Source organism: Arachis hypogaea, chromosome 16, assembly GCF_003086295.3.
Source record: "Arachis hypogaea cultivar Tifrunner chromosome 16, arahy.Tifrunner.gnm2.J5K5, whole genome shotgun sequence".
Lineage (NCBI taxonomy): Eukaryota > Viridiplantae > Streptophyta > Magnoliopsida > Fabales > Fabaceae > Arachis > Arachis hypogaea.
In genome coordinates, this window is record NC_092051.1 from 145,483,473 (window position 1) to 145,501,522 (window position 18,050).

Consider the following 18,050-nt stretch of genomic DNA (forward strand, 5'->3'; position numbering starts at 1 on the left):
CTTAACTGCTTTTTCAATACTTTATTCTCAACTTATTTATCTGCCTGTCTTTAATAGTCCAAATTTGCTGTTTAATGCTCTTTGAATATCTCAAAACTATTTTCTGCTTGCCTAACTAATCGTATCAAACGCTATTATTGCTTGATCCATCAATTCTCGTGGGATCGACCCTTACTCACGTAAGGTATTATTTGGTACGACCCGGTGCACTTGCCGGTTAGTAGTGTGGGTTGTGAAATTCCGCACCAGCGTACGATTTAGTCGTTCGACGACTCCATGTTGTTGTGGTGTTTCTCTAACTGTCCAGTGTCTTGCAATGCTTTCTCAGTCACAAAACTCCTTGAAAGCCCCATCCGTGTACTCTGTGCCATTATCAGATCGTAGAGTTTTCAGCTTCCTACCTGTTCGGTTTTTAACCATTGCTCTCCATCACTTAAAAGTATCGAATACCTCATTCTTATGTTTGAGGAAGTAAATCCAAACATACCTGGAATAATCATCAACAAAAGTAACAAAATACCTGGAACCACCCTTAGAAATAACTTTAGGCGGGCCCCAAACATCAGTATGCACGTAGTCTAACAACCCTCTGCTTTTATGCTTACTAGTAGAAAATTTCACCCTATGTGCCTTTCCATACACACAATTCTCACAAAATTTCATTTGTGGTTTCTTCATATTCTTCAGCAAACCTTGTCCACAAAGCAATGATAGACCTTTCTCTGACATATGTCCAAGCTGCATGTGCCATATTCTTGTGCAATTTGTTTGATCTCTACTTTCACCGATTCCAACTGCTAACTCACTTGTGACTGTTGTCCCTAAAAGAGAATAAAGATTATCGTGACGAACTCCTTTCATCACTACCAAAAAACCACGAACAACTTTTAGTATCCCATTTTTTGCAACTATTTTGCAGCCATTTTTCCCAACAAACCTATGGAGATAAGATTTTTCCACAAGTTTGGAATATGTCTCACATCCTTTAAGGTTCTTACTCCTCCATCATGCATCTTGATTCTTATAGTACCCAACTCCACAGTTTTACAAGCATGATCATTACCCATTAAAACTGTGCCACCATTTATGCTTTCATAGGTAGTAAACCACTTCCTATTTGGACACATATGGTGAGAGGCTCTTGAATCAAGAATCCACTTACCTGAGATTTCATAAGATTGTTCTGTTACAGAGTAACAATCCTCCTCGTTATTGGAGACGTAGCTTGCTTCTTACTTTTCTTTTGGGTTGTCGTTGTTTTGTTTCTTAAAAGTTATCTTCTTATTTGGACAATTTGCTTTGAAATGTCCAGTCTCACCACATTTAAAGCATGTTCTCTCTGCGTGAGGTCTAGATTTTGGCCTAAACTTTCCACGTTTATTACCTTTTTTTCTTTCATTAGTCCTTCCTCTAGCCGCGAACAATCTTTGTAATTGATCATTATACTCTCTTCCATTTGAATATGATATTACACTTGTAGCAACCTTACGTAGATTATCCGCTAAAAGTGATGTCCTCGTCTCATCTATGGTCAGAGTGTCACCCATCAGCATCAATGTCTGCATCAGATTTTCATAGGACTTCGGTAATAAAAGTAACAATATGAGTGACAGGTCTTCATCATCAACCTTCGCATCTATATCCTTTAAGTTTGATCTGATCCTATCAAACTTATTGATATATTTTCGGATTGAGGTGCCTTCCTCCGTCTTGCATGTATACAATTTGAATTTTAAGTAGATCCTGTTAGTTAGAGTCTTCGTCATGAAGTTACTCTCTAACTTTGTCTAGACGCCTGCTGCAGTTGTTTCTTTGTTCACCAAGAGAGCAACATCCCTCTCAAGGCATAAGATTATTGTAGCCTGTGTCTCAAGATCTAATTCTTCCCAATTCTCATCTTTCATTCCTTCCGGCTTTTTCTCTTTTTCCACTAGTGCCTTGTGTAACTTTTGTGATATAAGCAGATTTTTCATCTGCATCATCCAATAAGAAAAATCATTTTTTTCATTGAACTTCTCGATTTTATATTTGCCAACTTTGACATTACTACTAGTAGAAGCCATTATATTCAAAATTGAATTTTACCACTCAAATAATGAATAATATAACGTTGGCTCTTGATACCAATTGTTGAGTCTGCAGCAAAATTTTGACTTCTAATAGATAGAAAGTAATATGAAATTGAACATTACTCACAATAATACACTCGCTATATAATTATTAAAGAGAACAAAAAGAAAAAAATGAATAATTGCTATGGATGTGAATTCCTTTAATTTTATTTGAATTAAATACATTTTGATTTTACTCATTTATATAATTTCCTAACTTCTATAAATAACAAGAGAGCATACTATAAAATAGTCTCCTATAAAAGCTCCTTATGAAATAGTTTCCTATAAAAGCTCCTTAACTATCCACCATTTTCTCTCTTCCATCCTTTGTCTGTCTTCCTTTGTTTTCTCGCTGCCTTTCTTTTATTCTCACAAAGGATTTGCGCGGTGTCCGACTTGTATGCACAGTGAGATAGAGGGAGCACCGGTGGTCCGTGAGGCTGTGTGACGTAATTGATGGAGGGTGGATGATGCACTGCGTTGCAAAAGGAGGTGCCTTTGCGCCGCGATGGATGCAGCACCGGTGGTCAGTGAGGTTGTGCGACGCGAATGATGGAGTAGGGTGGATTCCGCTTCGTGCCACAGAAGGAGGTGCCACATGGCGGCACCCTCCAGGATCGTGAGACAGCAGCGGCATGGGAATCGCGAGACAGCGGAAATGGCGTCACGCGTGAACGGACGCGCACCTCGCGTCACAATGCAACTCCCTCCGGCGACGACGACACCTTGTGGAAGCGGAGCGGCTGTAGTCTGAACAGCAAATGGTTGATGCGATGAGAGGGAACATGGCATGATATGAGAGTGGATGAGAGGGAACGGAACATGGTATCATGATATATTTAGAAAAGGTTACATTGCTAATTATAATTAGGGAAAGTATGAAGAGCCAATGGAATATTCGTACAATGTGTTCAATGGAGGTTTATGGAGTATTAGAGGTATAATCATTAGTGTTACCTTTTCCCATCAACTAAACATTTTGGGATGGTATGGGAATGTTTATTTTGTAACTCAATAGCCCATTGTACAAATCGTCCATTGTGTTCCTAACGCGATCCTTATAATTATTCAAATTAAAAATTTAATTATTCTTAATTAATTAAATATATATTTTTTTATTTGTTGTTTACGGTTGTTCAAAAAAAAATGTTCTCTTATATTTTTTCTAATGCATCTCAAAATAACAATCAACGTGCAACGGGCGTGTAGTGTGTTTTATACTAATTATTATTTCTTTTTCTACAATTCCTAATCTGCATATATACCGTTGTTAAAGAATAAGTTCTCATGATTAATAGATATAAATGTATTAATTTTCAAATACATGGCTGCTCTTTGCTAATAATGCAGGGATCTAAATTGTGCACATAAACGCGAACCATTTCCACGTGTGATGAAGTTGTTTAGCTAAATCAACAAGTTAATGAGTCACGTAAGCAATAACCATATGCTTGGCTGTTTTTAATGACTAAATTATCTAACTCTGGCCGATTCAACATTTTCGAAGTATTAAGAGACTTAAAACATTTGGATTAGTCAGCGTATGTATGCTGATTGTAATTATGGATTCACATGACACATGCAAATAGAAAAGAGAGAAAGAACATGCACATATTTTAACACCTAAGTCTTCCTGACATGTACACTTGTACAGTTAAGTTAACGACATTCCGGTCCTCTTCGAGTACGAGCACATCTACATTTATTACCGTGCACCCTCAATCAAAACTCACCATATCAGACAATTCTAAGTATCTTAACGTGGACCCCACAGGAAGCTTCCCTGATCCACACGATTAGCTGGCCAGCAGTAACGACAGCATTTGTACTGTACACTATAGTGTAAGCACATGAACACATACCATGTGCCTTCTTTCTTAAGCTTTTCGAGTTCATTGGGCTTTTGTTTCTTTGCCTGTTTTCTTGCACAAACATACTTAGTACTACTAAGTACTGATAATAAAGAAACGTCCCACGTTTATTTTGCTAAAGTATTGTCTTACCTGAGCGATCAGCTAAATGAATATTATCATGTTTGTCTAGACCTAATCAATAATAATTTACATTCATATTTATAAATTAATATAATTTATACTCATACTAGTGTTAAACCCGTGCGATGCACGGGCTTATATTTAAATTTGATAAGTTAAATTAAAAATAATATTTTATAACTATATATTTTTTTAAATTTAGTATAACACTATCATCGTAGTTATATAATAAACGTGTTAAATATGTTGTTTTATCTTTATTCAAAGTAAAATATAAATAGAAAAGTTTGAAGTTTATAATATTCTTAAACCATAAGGAGGAAGACATGAAAAGAATAAGAACATATATAACTGTAATAATAGCATGTTAATTTTACACTAAATTTTGTATAAAAAGCTAATAAAAATTTATCGATCGATAACCTAGTATCTTACTAACTTCATTAGAAAAGCAATTGGCATAGGATGTTGTGCTCCTTGTTACACATTTCATTTTAAATCTGAAAAAAGAGTTATAGATAAATTAGTAATATCTATAGTAAATATTTGTACAAAAGTATAAATCATAACATGCTATTAAAATAAAAATAATATTATTCTTACCTAAATATTATTAAAAACCTCTTTGAACACGACATTTGTTGTTGATGACTTTGGATTGCCGTCTTCATCTAGAATTAAAACCCTGAGGCCACTGCGACTCTTAACTCTTGACAAAGCAACATAAAGTTGTCTATGGGTAAACACTGATTTTGACAAATAAAGCCCTACATGTGATAATGATTGACCCTGACTCTTGTTAATGGTCATTGCAAAGCATACTGTCAATGGAAATTGTCTCCGTTGGAACTTAAATGGCAATCCTGAATCTGAAGGGATCAAGTTCATTCTTGGAATGTACACTTTATCTCCAATATTTCTACCGGTCACTACTATCGCTCCAATTACATTGCTGCCAAGTTCGTTAACTATTAATCTTGTCCCGTTGCATAAACCTGAAGTCTGGTCTATGTTTCGCAGTAGCATTACAGCGACTCTTGGCTTCAAAGTCAACTTGTGATTGGGTAGTCCCGAACATTTGATGTCATTTAGGAACTCTGGTGTGAACCACTCTTGTTGTACATCTTCATTCTCATCAGCTTGACATGTTGTGTCAGAGCTCAAATACTCCTTTTCCATCCCTGGAAAGATTGTCAAGACAAAATCGTTTACCTTCTTGACACTCTCAAGCATGGGTGCAAGAATTGCCCTACTCTGAAAATACCTGTAATCTGACATGTTTTGCAACAAATTTGGATATGCAAAGTCTACCAAATGAGAGAGAGGGTCATCAGTAGTTGTAATCAATAGATCATTTGGAATTTCAACTTCTGATTCATCACCAACAACAGAGCCAATATTTCCATTTCCAACATCAAGTATCCAATTAGCAAATCTCTTCATTTCACCTTCATCTTGATCCGAAGAAGACATTAGAAGCCTCATATTCGTATGCAGTTTCAGAACCTTACAAAATGACCACAGATGGGATGAGTTAATAGCGGATGCCAATATATCGTGTCTACTTCCTTTCGGAATCACCGGAAGTATCTGTCTGAAATCACCTCCTAGAACAACAACCTTACCACCAAATGGTTGATGTATCTTATGTTGATCGGTAACTGACATAAGATCCCTGAGCGTCCGATCAAGTGCTTCAAAGCACATTTTATTGAGCATTGGAGCTTCATCCCAAATTATTAAGCTACTTTGGATGAGCAGCTCAGCCTTCAAACTGCCATGCTTGATGTTGCAAGTAGATTCATCAGTAATTGTAATGGGTATTGAAAATCTAGAATGAGCCGTTCTGCCACCAGGTAGGAGTAAAGAAGCAATTCCACTGGATGCAACATTTAAAACAATTTTTCCTCTAGACCGAATAGCAGAAGAAAGTCCATTCCAAATAAATGTCTTACCACACCCACCATGCCCATAAACGAAGTAAAAACCACCAGAGTCTGTAACAACAGCATTGAGTATCTCATCAAATACTAACCTTTGCTCATGAGTCATCTTTTGTTCTGTATATAAGTTTGTATGAGTCAACTCATTTGTGTCATATGCTAACTCCTCCTCTATTAGCTTATTCTGAAAAAGGCGAACATGAGACATCTCAGGATATGGCATTGATTGATAGTCTCTTAAAGATCTCGCATTGCTGTTGAGTATCTTCTCAATCTCAATAAGGCAGAGGTTTTTCAATTCGTCATCAGCCATGCTTAGTCCTAGAAAAAGCACATAGTGGTTTTATGAAATATTTAATAAATAATTCTAAAATAAAATTATTAATATTCTTAATAAAAATAAAGATAATAAGAGAATACAATCTTGATATATAAAAAAAGACATAGTAAAATACCTTGGTTTTTCAAAGCTTTTCTCCTCTCATATAGTATTCCATTAGCCAATAATGTCCAAGTTGCATTCCAAACACGCTCTGGGTTGCTAATGCTATTAGATATCAGTAGCATCGCAAATAATTTTCTCAATTGATGACCAGATGCAAGTTCTGCTACCTCATTAATAGCTGCAATGAATTCCCTATCATCGCACAGTAGTCCCATGGAATAGCAAGCATCTTGGAAGCTAGAATATGTAATTCCATTAACTGTCCTAATAGACTCATATGTTGTGCAACCTCTCTGAACAGCTAACAAAATTCTCATATAATAAATATCACCTGTACCCGGTGGAACATAATTTAACCTCCCGATAGAATACCCTCTTTTGCGTGGATGCCACACCCTTGATTCTCTATCATAAACAAATTGATTTGGAAACTCAGCATACGTCAAAGTTTGACCTGCTTCAAATTTTTTATTGGCCTCCATCCATGCTAAGAACATTGTACATTTTCCTTCCTCTTCTTCCACGATTTCTTCAAGATCGTCATCATCTTTAAAGATGATATTTTGCTCTCCAGGCAAATGAAAGGTTAATCTCATCACTGAAGGCCACCTTTGATGAATATCATACGCTAAGGTTCTCCACACAGCCTCACATGCAGACAAATATCTGCAATCATAGAATTGTTTGATCTCATCAATAACCTGAGCATCCTCTCCACTGGAAGCTTCCTTTGTAACTCCAACTGCTACCCTGTCTGGACCTTTATTCACATACTTGAACAAATATTTGATAGCATTCGACTTGTTGCAGTACTCTACATTAACATGCGCTTGATAAGACATCAGTAGATATGCATTGTATGGAACCACATTCCTATTATCCATATGGACTCCCTTCTTCTCAGTAACCACCCCTGTGTCTCGTCTTCTATATGATGGGTATCCACTATCATCGATAACTGTGGTTTTACTGAATGTCTTGGGATAATATTTGGTGCAGTACCCATCTTTCATGCAGGGAGATTTTGAGAATGCTCTACCACATGGTCCATGAATCATATATGTAGATACAACTCTAAACAATTTTGGATGCTGAGCAGGATCTGGCAACTCTGAAGATATTAATTGATCAATTTGAGTTGTCGTTGTTATCTTATGGTCTCCACTTAACCACAAAAGAATGTGAGCATGTGGTAGACCTCTTTTTTGGAATTCCACCGTATACATCCCTTATACCAAAAAGACAAAAAAAAAGTTATATGTTATATTTAAACTATCTATTTTATGTATGTGCTTTGATAAATTAAGGGTGATAATAAAAAATCAACAATACGTTAAGTAAGAAAATATTTTGCCATTTATTTTATAACAATCTAAATGAATATTTCTCTAAAAATAAGGTCGGATGATGAGCAATACCTGCATCTAGCACTCCAAATGGAATTCCTTGCTTAAGATCCGAGATTATCATGTCAAGCTTAATTTTGAATACTCTACACGATATATCCGGCCGGTCTTCAACCTTTAAGTTCCTTGGATTGTTAACCCTGCCAATCTCTTGCCAACTTGAGTTACATGTCATTGTGATGAAGAGGTCTGGATATCCATATTTCTTACAAATTGCCATAGCATCTTGACAATTATTAAACATGTATCTCATGCCACCAGTGAAGGACGCAGGTAGGATGATACGCTTACCTGCTTTAGAAGCACGTGTCTCACCCCTAACAACTGCATCTTGAATCCCTTTGTATATATCACTCCTCACCTTGGTTTGGTTGTTTCGGTAGTAGGTCAACCTTTGTGCTTCAATCATAGAAAAGCAATCAACCAAGAACTGCTGAAATAATCTTCCACCATTGACAATGGTTGCATACTCGACCTTTCTCTCTTGTATTCTAAATGCTATGAACTCCCTTAAACTCACACGCTGTCTCTTTCTATTTTCATCAGCCCTATGAGATTCTCGCAAAGGAATGTCTTCTTGGTAGCCATCTTCACCGTAAGGAAACATCATAGGGTACTGAAGAGGAATAAATGCGGTGTGTGTCTCATGAATCCTTTGCAGATGTCCAGACTTTAATTGAACTATAATATCACGCCCTGCATCTCCAGAATCAAAATCTCCTACTATTAGAGCTGCGACCTCGTTAGAAGATGGTAAATTGTAGACTCTTGCATCCTTTGATCTTTTTCGGTACAACTGTAGTCTTATATTTGCGATATCTCCTTGATTCAGGTAGTTTCTCACTATCCTAAATGTGTGAGCAAGAACATTATGTTGATCGATCATGTCCTTGAGATCTAGAACTAAGGACTGGTCAATGTTGTTGTTGTTTGTTCTTGAACTGTATAAAACATCAATTGAAAAATATTAGTATTCATAATTAACCAAAATCAAAGTACGAACTACCTAAATAATTTTTTAATCAGTTTGGAATGCATGATACAAACCTAAAAATCTCTATCCTGTTTGAGACCTCATTTTCTGTATCATAAATATATAACTGCGCAAATTTTGGTCTTTGTCCCTCAATTGGTACCAAGCTTCCAATTCTGTGGTAGTTTTGTCCACTCACAATGAACTGGGGAGGACCTGTCCCATCATTGATAGAGGTCTCTATTTTACCTCCGAGGGACGTGAAGCAAAACATGCTATTATAAGTTCTTATATTATCCTTAAAGTGTTTGCTTCTCTGGTCTGCTCCAGATAATAAACCTTGCAAGAGCTGAGGTGGACGTTGCAAAAACGGCAATTGTACCTTCCCTCGCATACAACATATTGAGAACTCAATATTGGATCCTGTTTTAGACTTTTCTGATCTCTCCTCATACCACATCATGGCGTCGCAATGCCGACAAAAAAATTCTGGGTCACCAATATCTATCACATCTAATAATCACCAAGATAATAAATTATGTTTCAGTTATATCTGAAAAAATACTTTATATAAAAATATATCTTTCTTTCACCATGTTAGGTATAAAAATAATATTTATAAAAGATTACCGAATACTGCAATTTATAGATTAAAAAGATGAGATCATATAATACAATTTTTTTGTGCCAACCTCAAGGTTTAAGTTTTATATGCACACTAATCAAACAATAAGAATTACAATATATCAATGTTCAAATACAAAAATCATAATATATAACCATATCTTAGTTTGAATTTTAAAAACTTGAACACTAAACGATAATTTTTTGTTTATAAAAAGCATAACAATAGTAAATAATAAACTGCTGATATTGCTACTTCTTAGATTACCTGTATTCTCAGCAACATCGAATATGGCTGGGTATTCAATTTGCACAGAATCATCTAATATAGTCGTGTTTTCAGTAATATCCTCAACTTCTTCAAAAAATTTTGAAAGATTTATAGCCAATTCCTTCAAGAATGTTTTTCTTTGTCTCAGGTGTCTTCCTTTTTCAGCTATGCACACTTCTTCTAATTCTTTAGTATCTAAATTTGAATTAGATGTACTTGCTCCTGTAATCATTAGAGATAGTAAATCAAGCACTTTATATTATAAAAAAAGAAAAATGAATATATATTAAATGTTTGAATCAGCTGAGTTATGAATATATATTATGAAAGTAGTATTAAAGATAAAAGAAGTAGAATTTTAGCTTTATGATAATTACAATTTATCATGCTTATCTTACCATGTCTCTTTTGAAGTAGCATAGTCTTTCTATTCAGTCTTGCATCCCTTTGCAATCTAATTCGATTTGAGTACTCCAATGAATCTATAATAATTATTTAGCATATATCAAAGATTGTTTTCAAGAGACCAATTGAAAAGTTAAATGTTTGGTCTTTAAGTAATAAAAGCATATATTAACATACGCTGGCTTTGCAACTGGTCGATATTGTTTGATGTTTGTTGAAGCTGTTGTTGACTTGTCTGATGACATGGGCTATCATATGCTTCGCATGTGATACCTGAATTACTAATATCACTAATATTGGAACATCGTTCCTTTTCACCTACAGAGTGTAGATTAGTAGTTGGAGACCTTGATCGATATGGTGTTGGGTTATTATCTAATAAGATAACTCGAGATATTAGTTTTTTGAACATATTTTTTGTTAAAGTTTATAATTGAATAAATAGTAGGAAAATCAAAATACATAAAGTGCATGTACATTCACATAAGTAAGTTCCAAAAAAAATCATCCAAAAATTAACCTGTATTGAGTCCATTTGTAATGTTCGACAACACCGATTGAAAATGCACATCATTGGAACCATCACTCGAATTTCCTGTAATTTTTTCATAAACAAATTTAGTAACATATTACAAAAACAATGTAAATTAATAATTTATTACTTGTCAATAGCTAAATAATATATAGAAAATATTGTATTTTATGGGCTTTCATTCGTCCAAAATACTCATGACATGTTAGTTATTTTTTGTATGAAGTCTACCTTGAATTGTGGTCCGCTTTGTATTTTCTTTGTCTTTTAATATCAATTTTCTCTTCGATCTTGCTTCTCTTTGGACTTCTTGCATCTTTCAATATATACCTGGAAATACCAAATAAATAATTTTTTTAACTAATTAAAAATATATATACCTTATACCTAATACATTTTTATTATCAATTTTTTTTATATTATTAAAAAAAAATAAAGTACACAGGAGTACACATATGGCGGCGTTTGTTTTTGGTATACATATCGATCAAAACATAGATACGGGAGTACATAGGAGTACATGTATAGTGCTTGAATACTGAGACAAAAATGATGAAAGACATGGTATGGATTTAAACATATTTTATGGAAAATAATATATATTTTTATGGAAAATAATAATGTATGGATTTAAACATATTTTATGGAAAATAATATATATTTTTTTTCAAAAGTATCTTTTTTCAAATAAATATAAGTTTAATCTCACGATCAATAAATTCAACTTACAGTTAAAATCTTTTTTTTTTATTTCCTTAAATAAAGAGATTGAAAATGAATAATTTATAAGTAAAAAGAGAGAAAAAGATGAAAGTACCTCTATTGTTGTGCTGAGATAATATAAAAAATAACAATGTAAACGAAGTAAACAGAGAAATTTATAAATGTGACAAATCAAAAAAATATAAATTTAAAAATCAAAACGGTTAAGAAGTCACTTAATTAGGAATTAGTATTAGAATTTTAAATTTCAAATTTTTAAATAGAGTTTCCTAATTAGCTAGTTTATTTAAAAAATTTTAAATAAACTTTCTTAATTAAACGTTTGTTGTTTATTAAGAATATAGAAATTTGTTAATTTACAAATAATTTTTATTAGTTTTGTCATAAATAGTATCAATCCTATTATTTATCGATAAAAATAATAAAATTAAATATAATCTAAAAATTAATAATATCGTAAATTTAGAAAAAAATATTTAAAAAGAGAGAAAAAGATGAAAGTACTTCTATTGTGGAGAAATAATCTAAAAGATAATAATAAAAATTTATAAATATGGCAAGTAAAAAAATTTAAATTTAAATATTGAAATGGTTAAGAACTTACTTAATTAGAAATTAGTATTAGAAATTCAAATTTAAAATTTTTAAATAGAATTTTCTAATTAGCTAATATAAATTTTAAATTTTTAAATAAAATTTTCTAATCAAACGTCCGTTGTCTATTAGGAATATAGAAATTTGTTAATTTAAAAATAATTTTTTTTAGTTTCATCATAAACAGTATTAACTTTATTATACTTTTTCTAAAATTTAAACAGTATTACATTTTTTTAAATAGTATAAATAATTTCACGTCTTAATAAGACTGATAATTCTATTTACTTTATTATACTCCTTTGTAATTAGCATAATAACTTATAAATTATATAAATTCTTAAAAAATATTGTAAAATTGCTTACGTAAAAATTCAAAAAAAAAGTATATTTGAATTTAAATTTAAAATTCTAAACATAATACTTTAATTAAAAATTATAATTAGATTTTTTTTAAAAATAAATACACATTAAAAATTAATAACTAACTTAATTGTATCAACAATAATTCAAAGAAAAAATTTATAACTTTATGACATTAAATATTAAATTAGATATTATCAGAATATCAACGGTGAAAATCAAATTAAAAATAAAACCACAAGTAATAACCAAATAACTTCAATTTATATTTAAAAAAATTCTAAATTCCAAACATAAAAATAGAAAAGAACCAAAAGAAAAATAACAACTCAAGAAAAGATAATGTTTCCACCAAAACAAACATATGCTTGACATTATTCTATAAGATAGACTCTAAAAGGGATTCCAAAACATGTGCATCCAAATTCTCAAGTTTCTTTCTCAATCTTGATCTTCTTGGAAGTTGAGGTATCACCTTCTACCTTCGATTCTTCCGACTCCGAGCATAATCGCTTAGTTGGTGTAATAGCATTTTCCAACAATTCGGATTCATCATTGGCAGCAACTTCATTGGAGAATTCAAGCAACAAATTCTGTACAAAATACCACGTTAAATTAAAGACTTCTTTCTAACCTTTGATTTTATAATTAATTATTAATTATAAAAAAATTAATTTCTAATTTTGAGAGAACAAACAAAAAAAAATTATTTTTTGAACAAATACCTTAGCACCTTTTACTTTCTCCCCTTCAATGATTGAGGATGTTTTTGAAATTGGAAGCAAACCACCGGTGTAGTCAACATCCTAAAATTATAATTAATTATTAATTATAAATTAGATACTACTAATGACCAAGGAAGCAAAAAATAAATTAATTTTTAATAGAAAATACACTTATAATTATACTCACAATTTGAATAGGGTGAGCCTCTTTGAATTTATTTATGAGGTCCACATTATCAGTCATCTTCTTAACTTTATAAGAAGGTGAAAAATGTGGATTATCAGATATTTGAACTTCAACGATGAAGAGAAAGGTCTTATCAATTAGGTTGAGCAAAAGTGTAGGTGTATCCGATAGATCTCCTTTCTGCAGGGTATTACATAATATATTAATAATAAATAATATAAAAATTATCAATAAAAATATCTTCACTAATATTTTTAGAAATAAATATTGGTTAGATCTTACCAATAGGAGTGGATCAAGTATCTCTACACAGCTCTTTCCCAAAACTTGTTTTGCCTCCTTGTCAAAGACTACAAAACATGCACAGTCAGAATCATCAATGACACCAAGCTTTATTCGATATCTGCTTAAAAAAAAAATAACATAAAAAAAAGTTAAATATAGACTTATTCAATATCTAATCCAATGTGCATATACTTTAATTTAAAAAAAATAAATAAATAACCTTGGAGTTATGGATAAAAGGAGACGGCCACAACTTGAACATTTGAAAGTTTTTGTAAAAGCATATGTGGACCTGTTGCATTCACATTGGCCGTACCACCAGTCTGGAGTATCCATAATATGACTTATAGTAGCCAAGACAATACAAATAGAATTCTGAAAAAAAAATAATGATTTAAATTCCCTAAATTTGGTGAATTTTTTAAATAAATAAGATGAATAAATAAAAATAATCTATGTACAACGGATTTCAATTATTTTTTTTCTCCATTTTTAAAAAAAAAATTACCGTTTCGAATTCTTTTAACTGCTCGATGGTTTTGCCTTGATAAATTTTTAAGAATGCAGCCTCATTTGGAATTCCGCCGATGTTACCTGTAGATTCTTCAAATCTTACAAAGCTTGATAAATAAAGTTAAAAAAAAAAATTATGTTAGATAACACACACATAGTATGGAACTAAAGAATTAAAAAGACAATACCCACCTATTTTTAAATTGGATGACAGTTGTATCTTCAAGATTGAAGAACATCTTTGTGCCATACATGGAATTTTGTAAAACAATCTTTTCTGAAAAATTTATTTTAATACAAAATGAGTAAAAATTCACATAAACAATAAGTAAAAGCTCACATATAAAAATATATTGTTAAAAAAATATGGATAAATATTACCGTTAAATAACTTCACTCTAACAAACTGTAAGACGACAACAGCTCCATCCTTATTGCCAGATCCCAGAAAAGCATTTAATTCATGTGCATAGTTGTCAAAAAGTGCACACTCCATTATTTTTCTATATCAAATAGAATGTTTAATGTTAAAAAAGTAACTACCAATAAAATAATATCAAATTATATATATTTTATATTTTTAAAATTTAAAATTTAATAATAAAATTAAAATATCAAATACAATTTAAAAAATTAATAATTAATTATTTATTTTAAATTTGTAACAAATAAACCGCGGAAAGAATGCTTTTTATTATTTTTTTTTAAATTTGAATCTTTTTTTTTTAAATCAATCCGAAGTGATTTTTTTTAAAAAATTTAAATTTAAATAATTAGACGTTTAAAAACGGTGGCTTTGAATCTAAAACATTTTAACTAAGCTTAATGTTAGTTAAGATACATTTGTTACTTATTAATATTAATAAAAATATTTATAATAAAATAAGTTAAAATAATAATTTAAAAAGATGAGATTAGCAAAATTTGTATATTTATAAAAATAAATAGATAATTACCCATCATCAATCTCTAATTCGATAACAGTATATTTGGTAGATTTGCCATCTTTTTCAAGAGTCTTCTCATTCCCAATTCCAGCAAGATATCCAACAACATCTGAAATGATTTAAAATAAAAAAAATTATTGTCAATAAATTTGTTAAAAAAAACGCAGAATAAATTATCAATAAAATAAATAATTATACTTTTTCTAAAATAATAAACTTACCAACTAAATAGGTGCAATCATACCCAGGAGCATTGAGAGTGTCAAAACTCACAAACTTAAATCCATATCGTGGAATACTCGACGATTCTGGAAGTCTGTGCACATCAGTACGTTGGTTTAAATTAACCACGTATTCATGATGTGTAGTCTTGAAGTAACCCTTATTGAGTCCAACACCAAAATATCTTATTTGGTAAGATATTCCTTCCTCCAGCAAATTCACGAATCGAGACACAAAAGCCTTCTTAACTGAGGCGTGTATTTTTCCTCCCTAGAATTAATGAACAAAAAAACGATTAGATGGGAATAAACAAATAAATTTAAAATATAAATAATATAAATTTTAAATAAAATAGAAAAAACATTAGTAGAAAACTCACGTCTTCATCGAGCCAAACCATCTCAATTGAGTATGGCAATGGAGAATTTCCGTAACTTGGCAGTGTCCATAACCGTATCACTCGTATACGTACACACAAATTGTCGATTGTAGGATTGATGTCAGCAATTTTGTGAATACCAGCCATTAGAATAAATAGAGAGATTTTAGATATATGTAAAGAAAGGGATTGATGTACTTTAAATTGTGGTGCTTTACATCTCTCGTAACTTATACTTTTATAGTTGCATCATAACTAATATTTTTTAAATTTGATTGACTTTAATTTAAAATTTAAAAAATAACAAACTAAATAAAACAACCAAAACTTAAATTTTAAAAATAACAACTTAAACAAATTATAATTTAAAAATTCTAACATAACGTAAATTTTTATAATAATATAATAATATAATAATATAATAATATTAGTACGTAACAATCGAAGAATAATTAACGTAAATTTTTTTAAAACTCTAAATTTCTTTAAAAAAATTTATGTAGCTGCAATTTAAAAAAAAATAAAATTTTAAAAAATAATGCTAAAAAGAATTAACAGATATTTAAAAAATAGTGTTATAATATAAAAAAGAACAACCTAAGTAAAATCTAAATAAAATTAAAAAAATAACAATTTAAATAAAATAATTTGAAATTTAAAAAATAACAACCTAACTAAAATAACACAAACAAATAAAATAATTTAAAATTTAAAAAATAACAAACCTATGTAAAACAACCCAAACTTAAAATTTGAAAATAACAATTTAAGCAAATAATAATTTATAATTTATAAATATAAATCTAAAAATTTCTAGTCACGACACGTAAGCAAATAAACTCCCAGACTCAACGTATGAGCGCCACGTCAGCAAATTGGCTCCCTATTTGTATTACTATAAAGATTTTTTAAAATTCATATATATTAATTAATAAAATTTATTTGTTAAAAATAATTTAATATCTTAACTGAATAAATAATAATAAAAAATACTAAAAATTATTAATATAATTTTTTTTATAAATGACTATTATCCAAAGCTAATATTTGAAACTTTAGATGGAAATTAAATTAAATATATTAAATTATTCAATAAAATTTATTTATTAATTTCATATAAAAATTAAATAACTTTACATGAGTGATCACCCAAAAACAAAGTACTAAATAGAAATTAGTTTTATGGAGCGAGAAAAATAAATTATATAGTGCTAAAACATATTTAGAAGATATTAATCAATGTCATTGTGTAATCCAGTAAAAAGTGAAAAAATTGTGATAGTAAAGATATATATCGTAAAGAAAAATATCAAAATCATTATTAGGTGAAGTTTTTCTGAATATAAATAAGATTTTGAATTAATTAATGCTTTATCCGTAACATTTCTTTAAATATATAACTTCTAATTATATCCAGAGAACAAAAAGTTACATATGTTGTCTGACACTTTTTCGTAATACATTTTAATATTTTAATATTTATTATTAAACAACTTCAGAATCAATTGTTATTTTCTATGATGATACAAATAATATTTATCTTTACAGTAATACAAATGGGGAGCTCATTTGCTGACGTGGCGCTCATACGTTGAGTTTGGGAGTTTATTTGCTTACGCGTCGTTACTAGAAATTTTTAGATTTATATTTATAAATTATAAATTATTATTTACTCAGGTTGTTATTTTCAAATTTTAAGTTTGGGTTGTTTTACTTAGGTTGTTATTTTTAAAATTTTAAATTGTTTTATTTGTTTGGATTATTTTACTTATGTTGTTATTTTTTAAATTTTAAATTATTTTATTTAAGTTGTTATTTTTTAAATTTTATTTAGATAGTTCTTTTTTTATATTTTAACACTATTTTTTAAAAATCTGTTAATTCTTTTTAGCATAATTTTTTAAAATTTTATTGATTTTTTTTAAATTGTAGCTATATAAATTCTTTTAAAGAAATTTAGAGTTTTAAAAAAATTTACGTTAATTATTCTTCGGTTGTTACATACTAATATTACAATAAATAAATATTTACGTTAGTTTAGAATTTTTAAATTATTATTTATTTAAGTTGTTATTTTTAAATTTTAAATTTGGGTTGTTTAACTTAGTTTGTTGTTTTTTAAATTTTAAATTAAAGTCAACCAAATTTTAAAAAATTTAGTTATGATACAACTATAAAAGGATAAGTTATGAGAGATGTAAAGCACCACAATTTAAAGTACATCAATCCCTTTCTTTACATATATCCAAAATCTCCCTACTTATTCCAATGGCTGATATTCACAAAATTGCTAACATCAATCCTACAATCTACAATTTGTGTGTACGTATACGAGTGATATGGTTATGGACACTATCAAGTTACGAAAATTCTCCATTGCCATACTCAATTGAGATGGTTTGACT

At 30.1% G+C, this 18,050-nt stretch overlaps 1 protein-coding gene across 1 annotated transcript; it reads right to left on the reverse strand.

Annotated features, from left to right (window-relative positions):
• Window positions 1-257: 257 nt before the first annotated feature.
• Window positions 258-18,022, reverse strand: LOC112805927 (uncharacterized). Its single transcript, XM_072220772.1, has 24 exons — window positions 17,978-18,022; window positions 15,266-15,536; window positions 15,054-15,153; window positions 14,479-14,600; window positions 14,093-14,178; window positions 13,805-13,959; window positions 13,609-13,702; window positions 12,863-12,980; window positions 10,696-10,770; window positions 10,353-10,493; window positions 10,169-10,252; window positions 9,768-9,992; window positions 9,506-9,511; window positions 8,950-9,388; window positions 7,915-8,843; window positions 6,999-7,724; window positions 6,507-6,827; window positions 5,857-6,372; window positions 5,321-5,379; window positions 1,821-1,973; window positions 1,385-1,559; window positions 938-1,162; window positions 451-821; window positions 258-362 (listed from the first exon to the last, which is right to left on the reverse strand). Exons 1-24 carry the CDS (start codon window positions 18,020-18,022, stop codon window positions 258-260), a joined length of 5,541 nt encoding a protein of 1,846 aa, XP_072076873.1.
• Window positions 18,023-18,050: the final 28 nt, after the last annotated feature.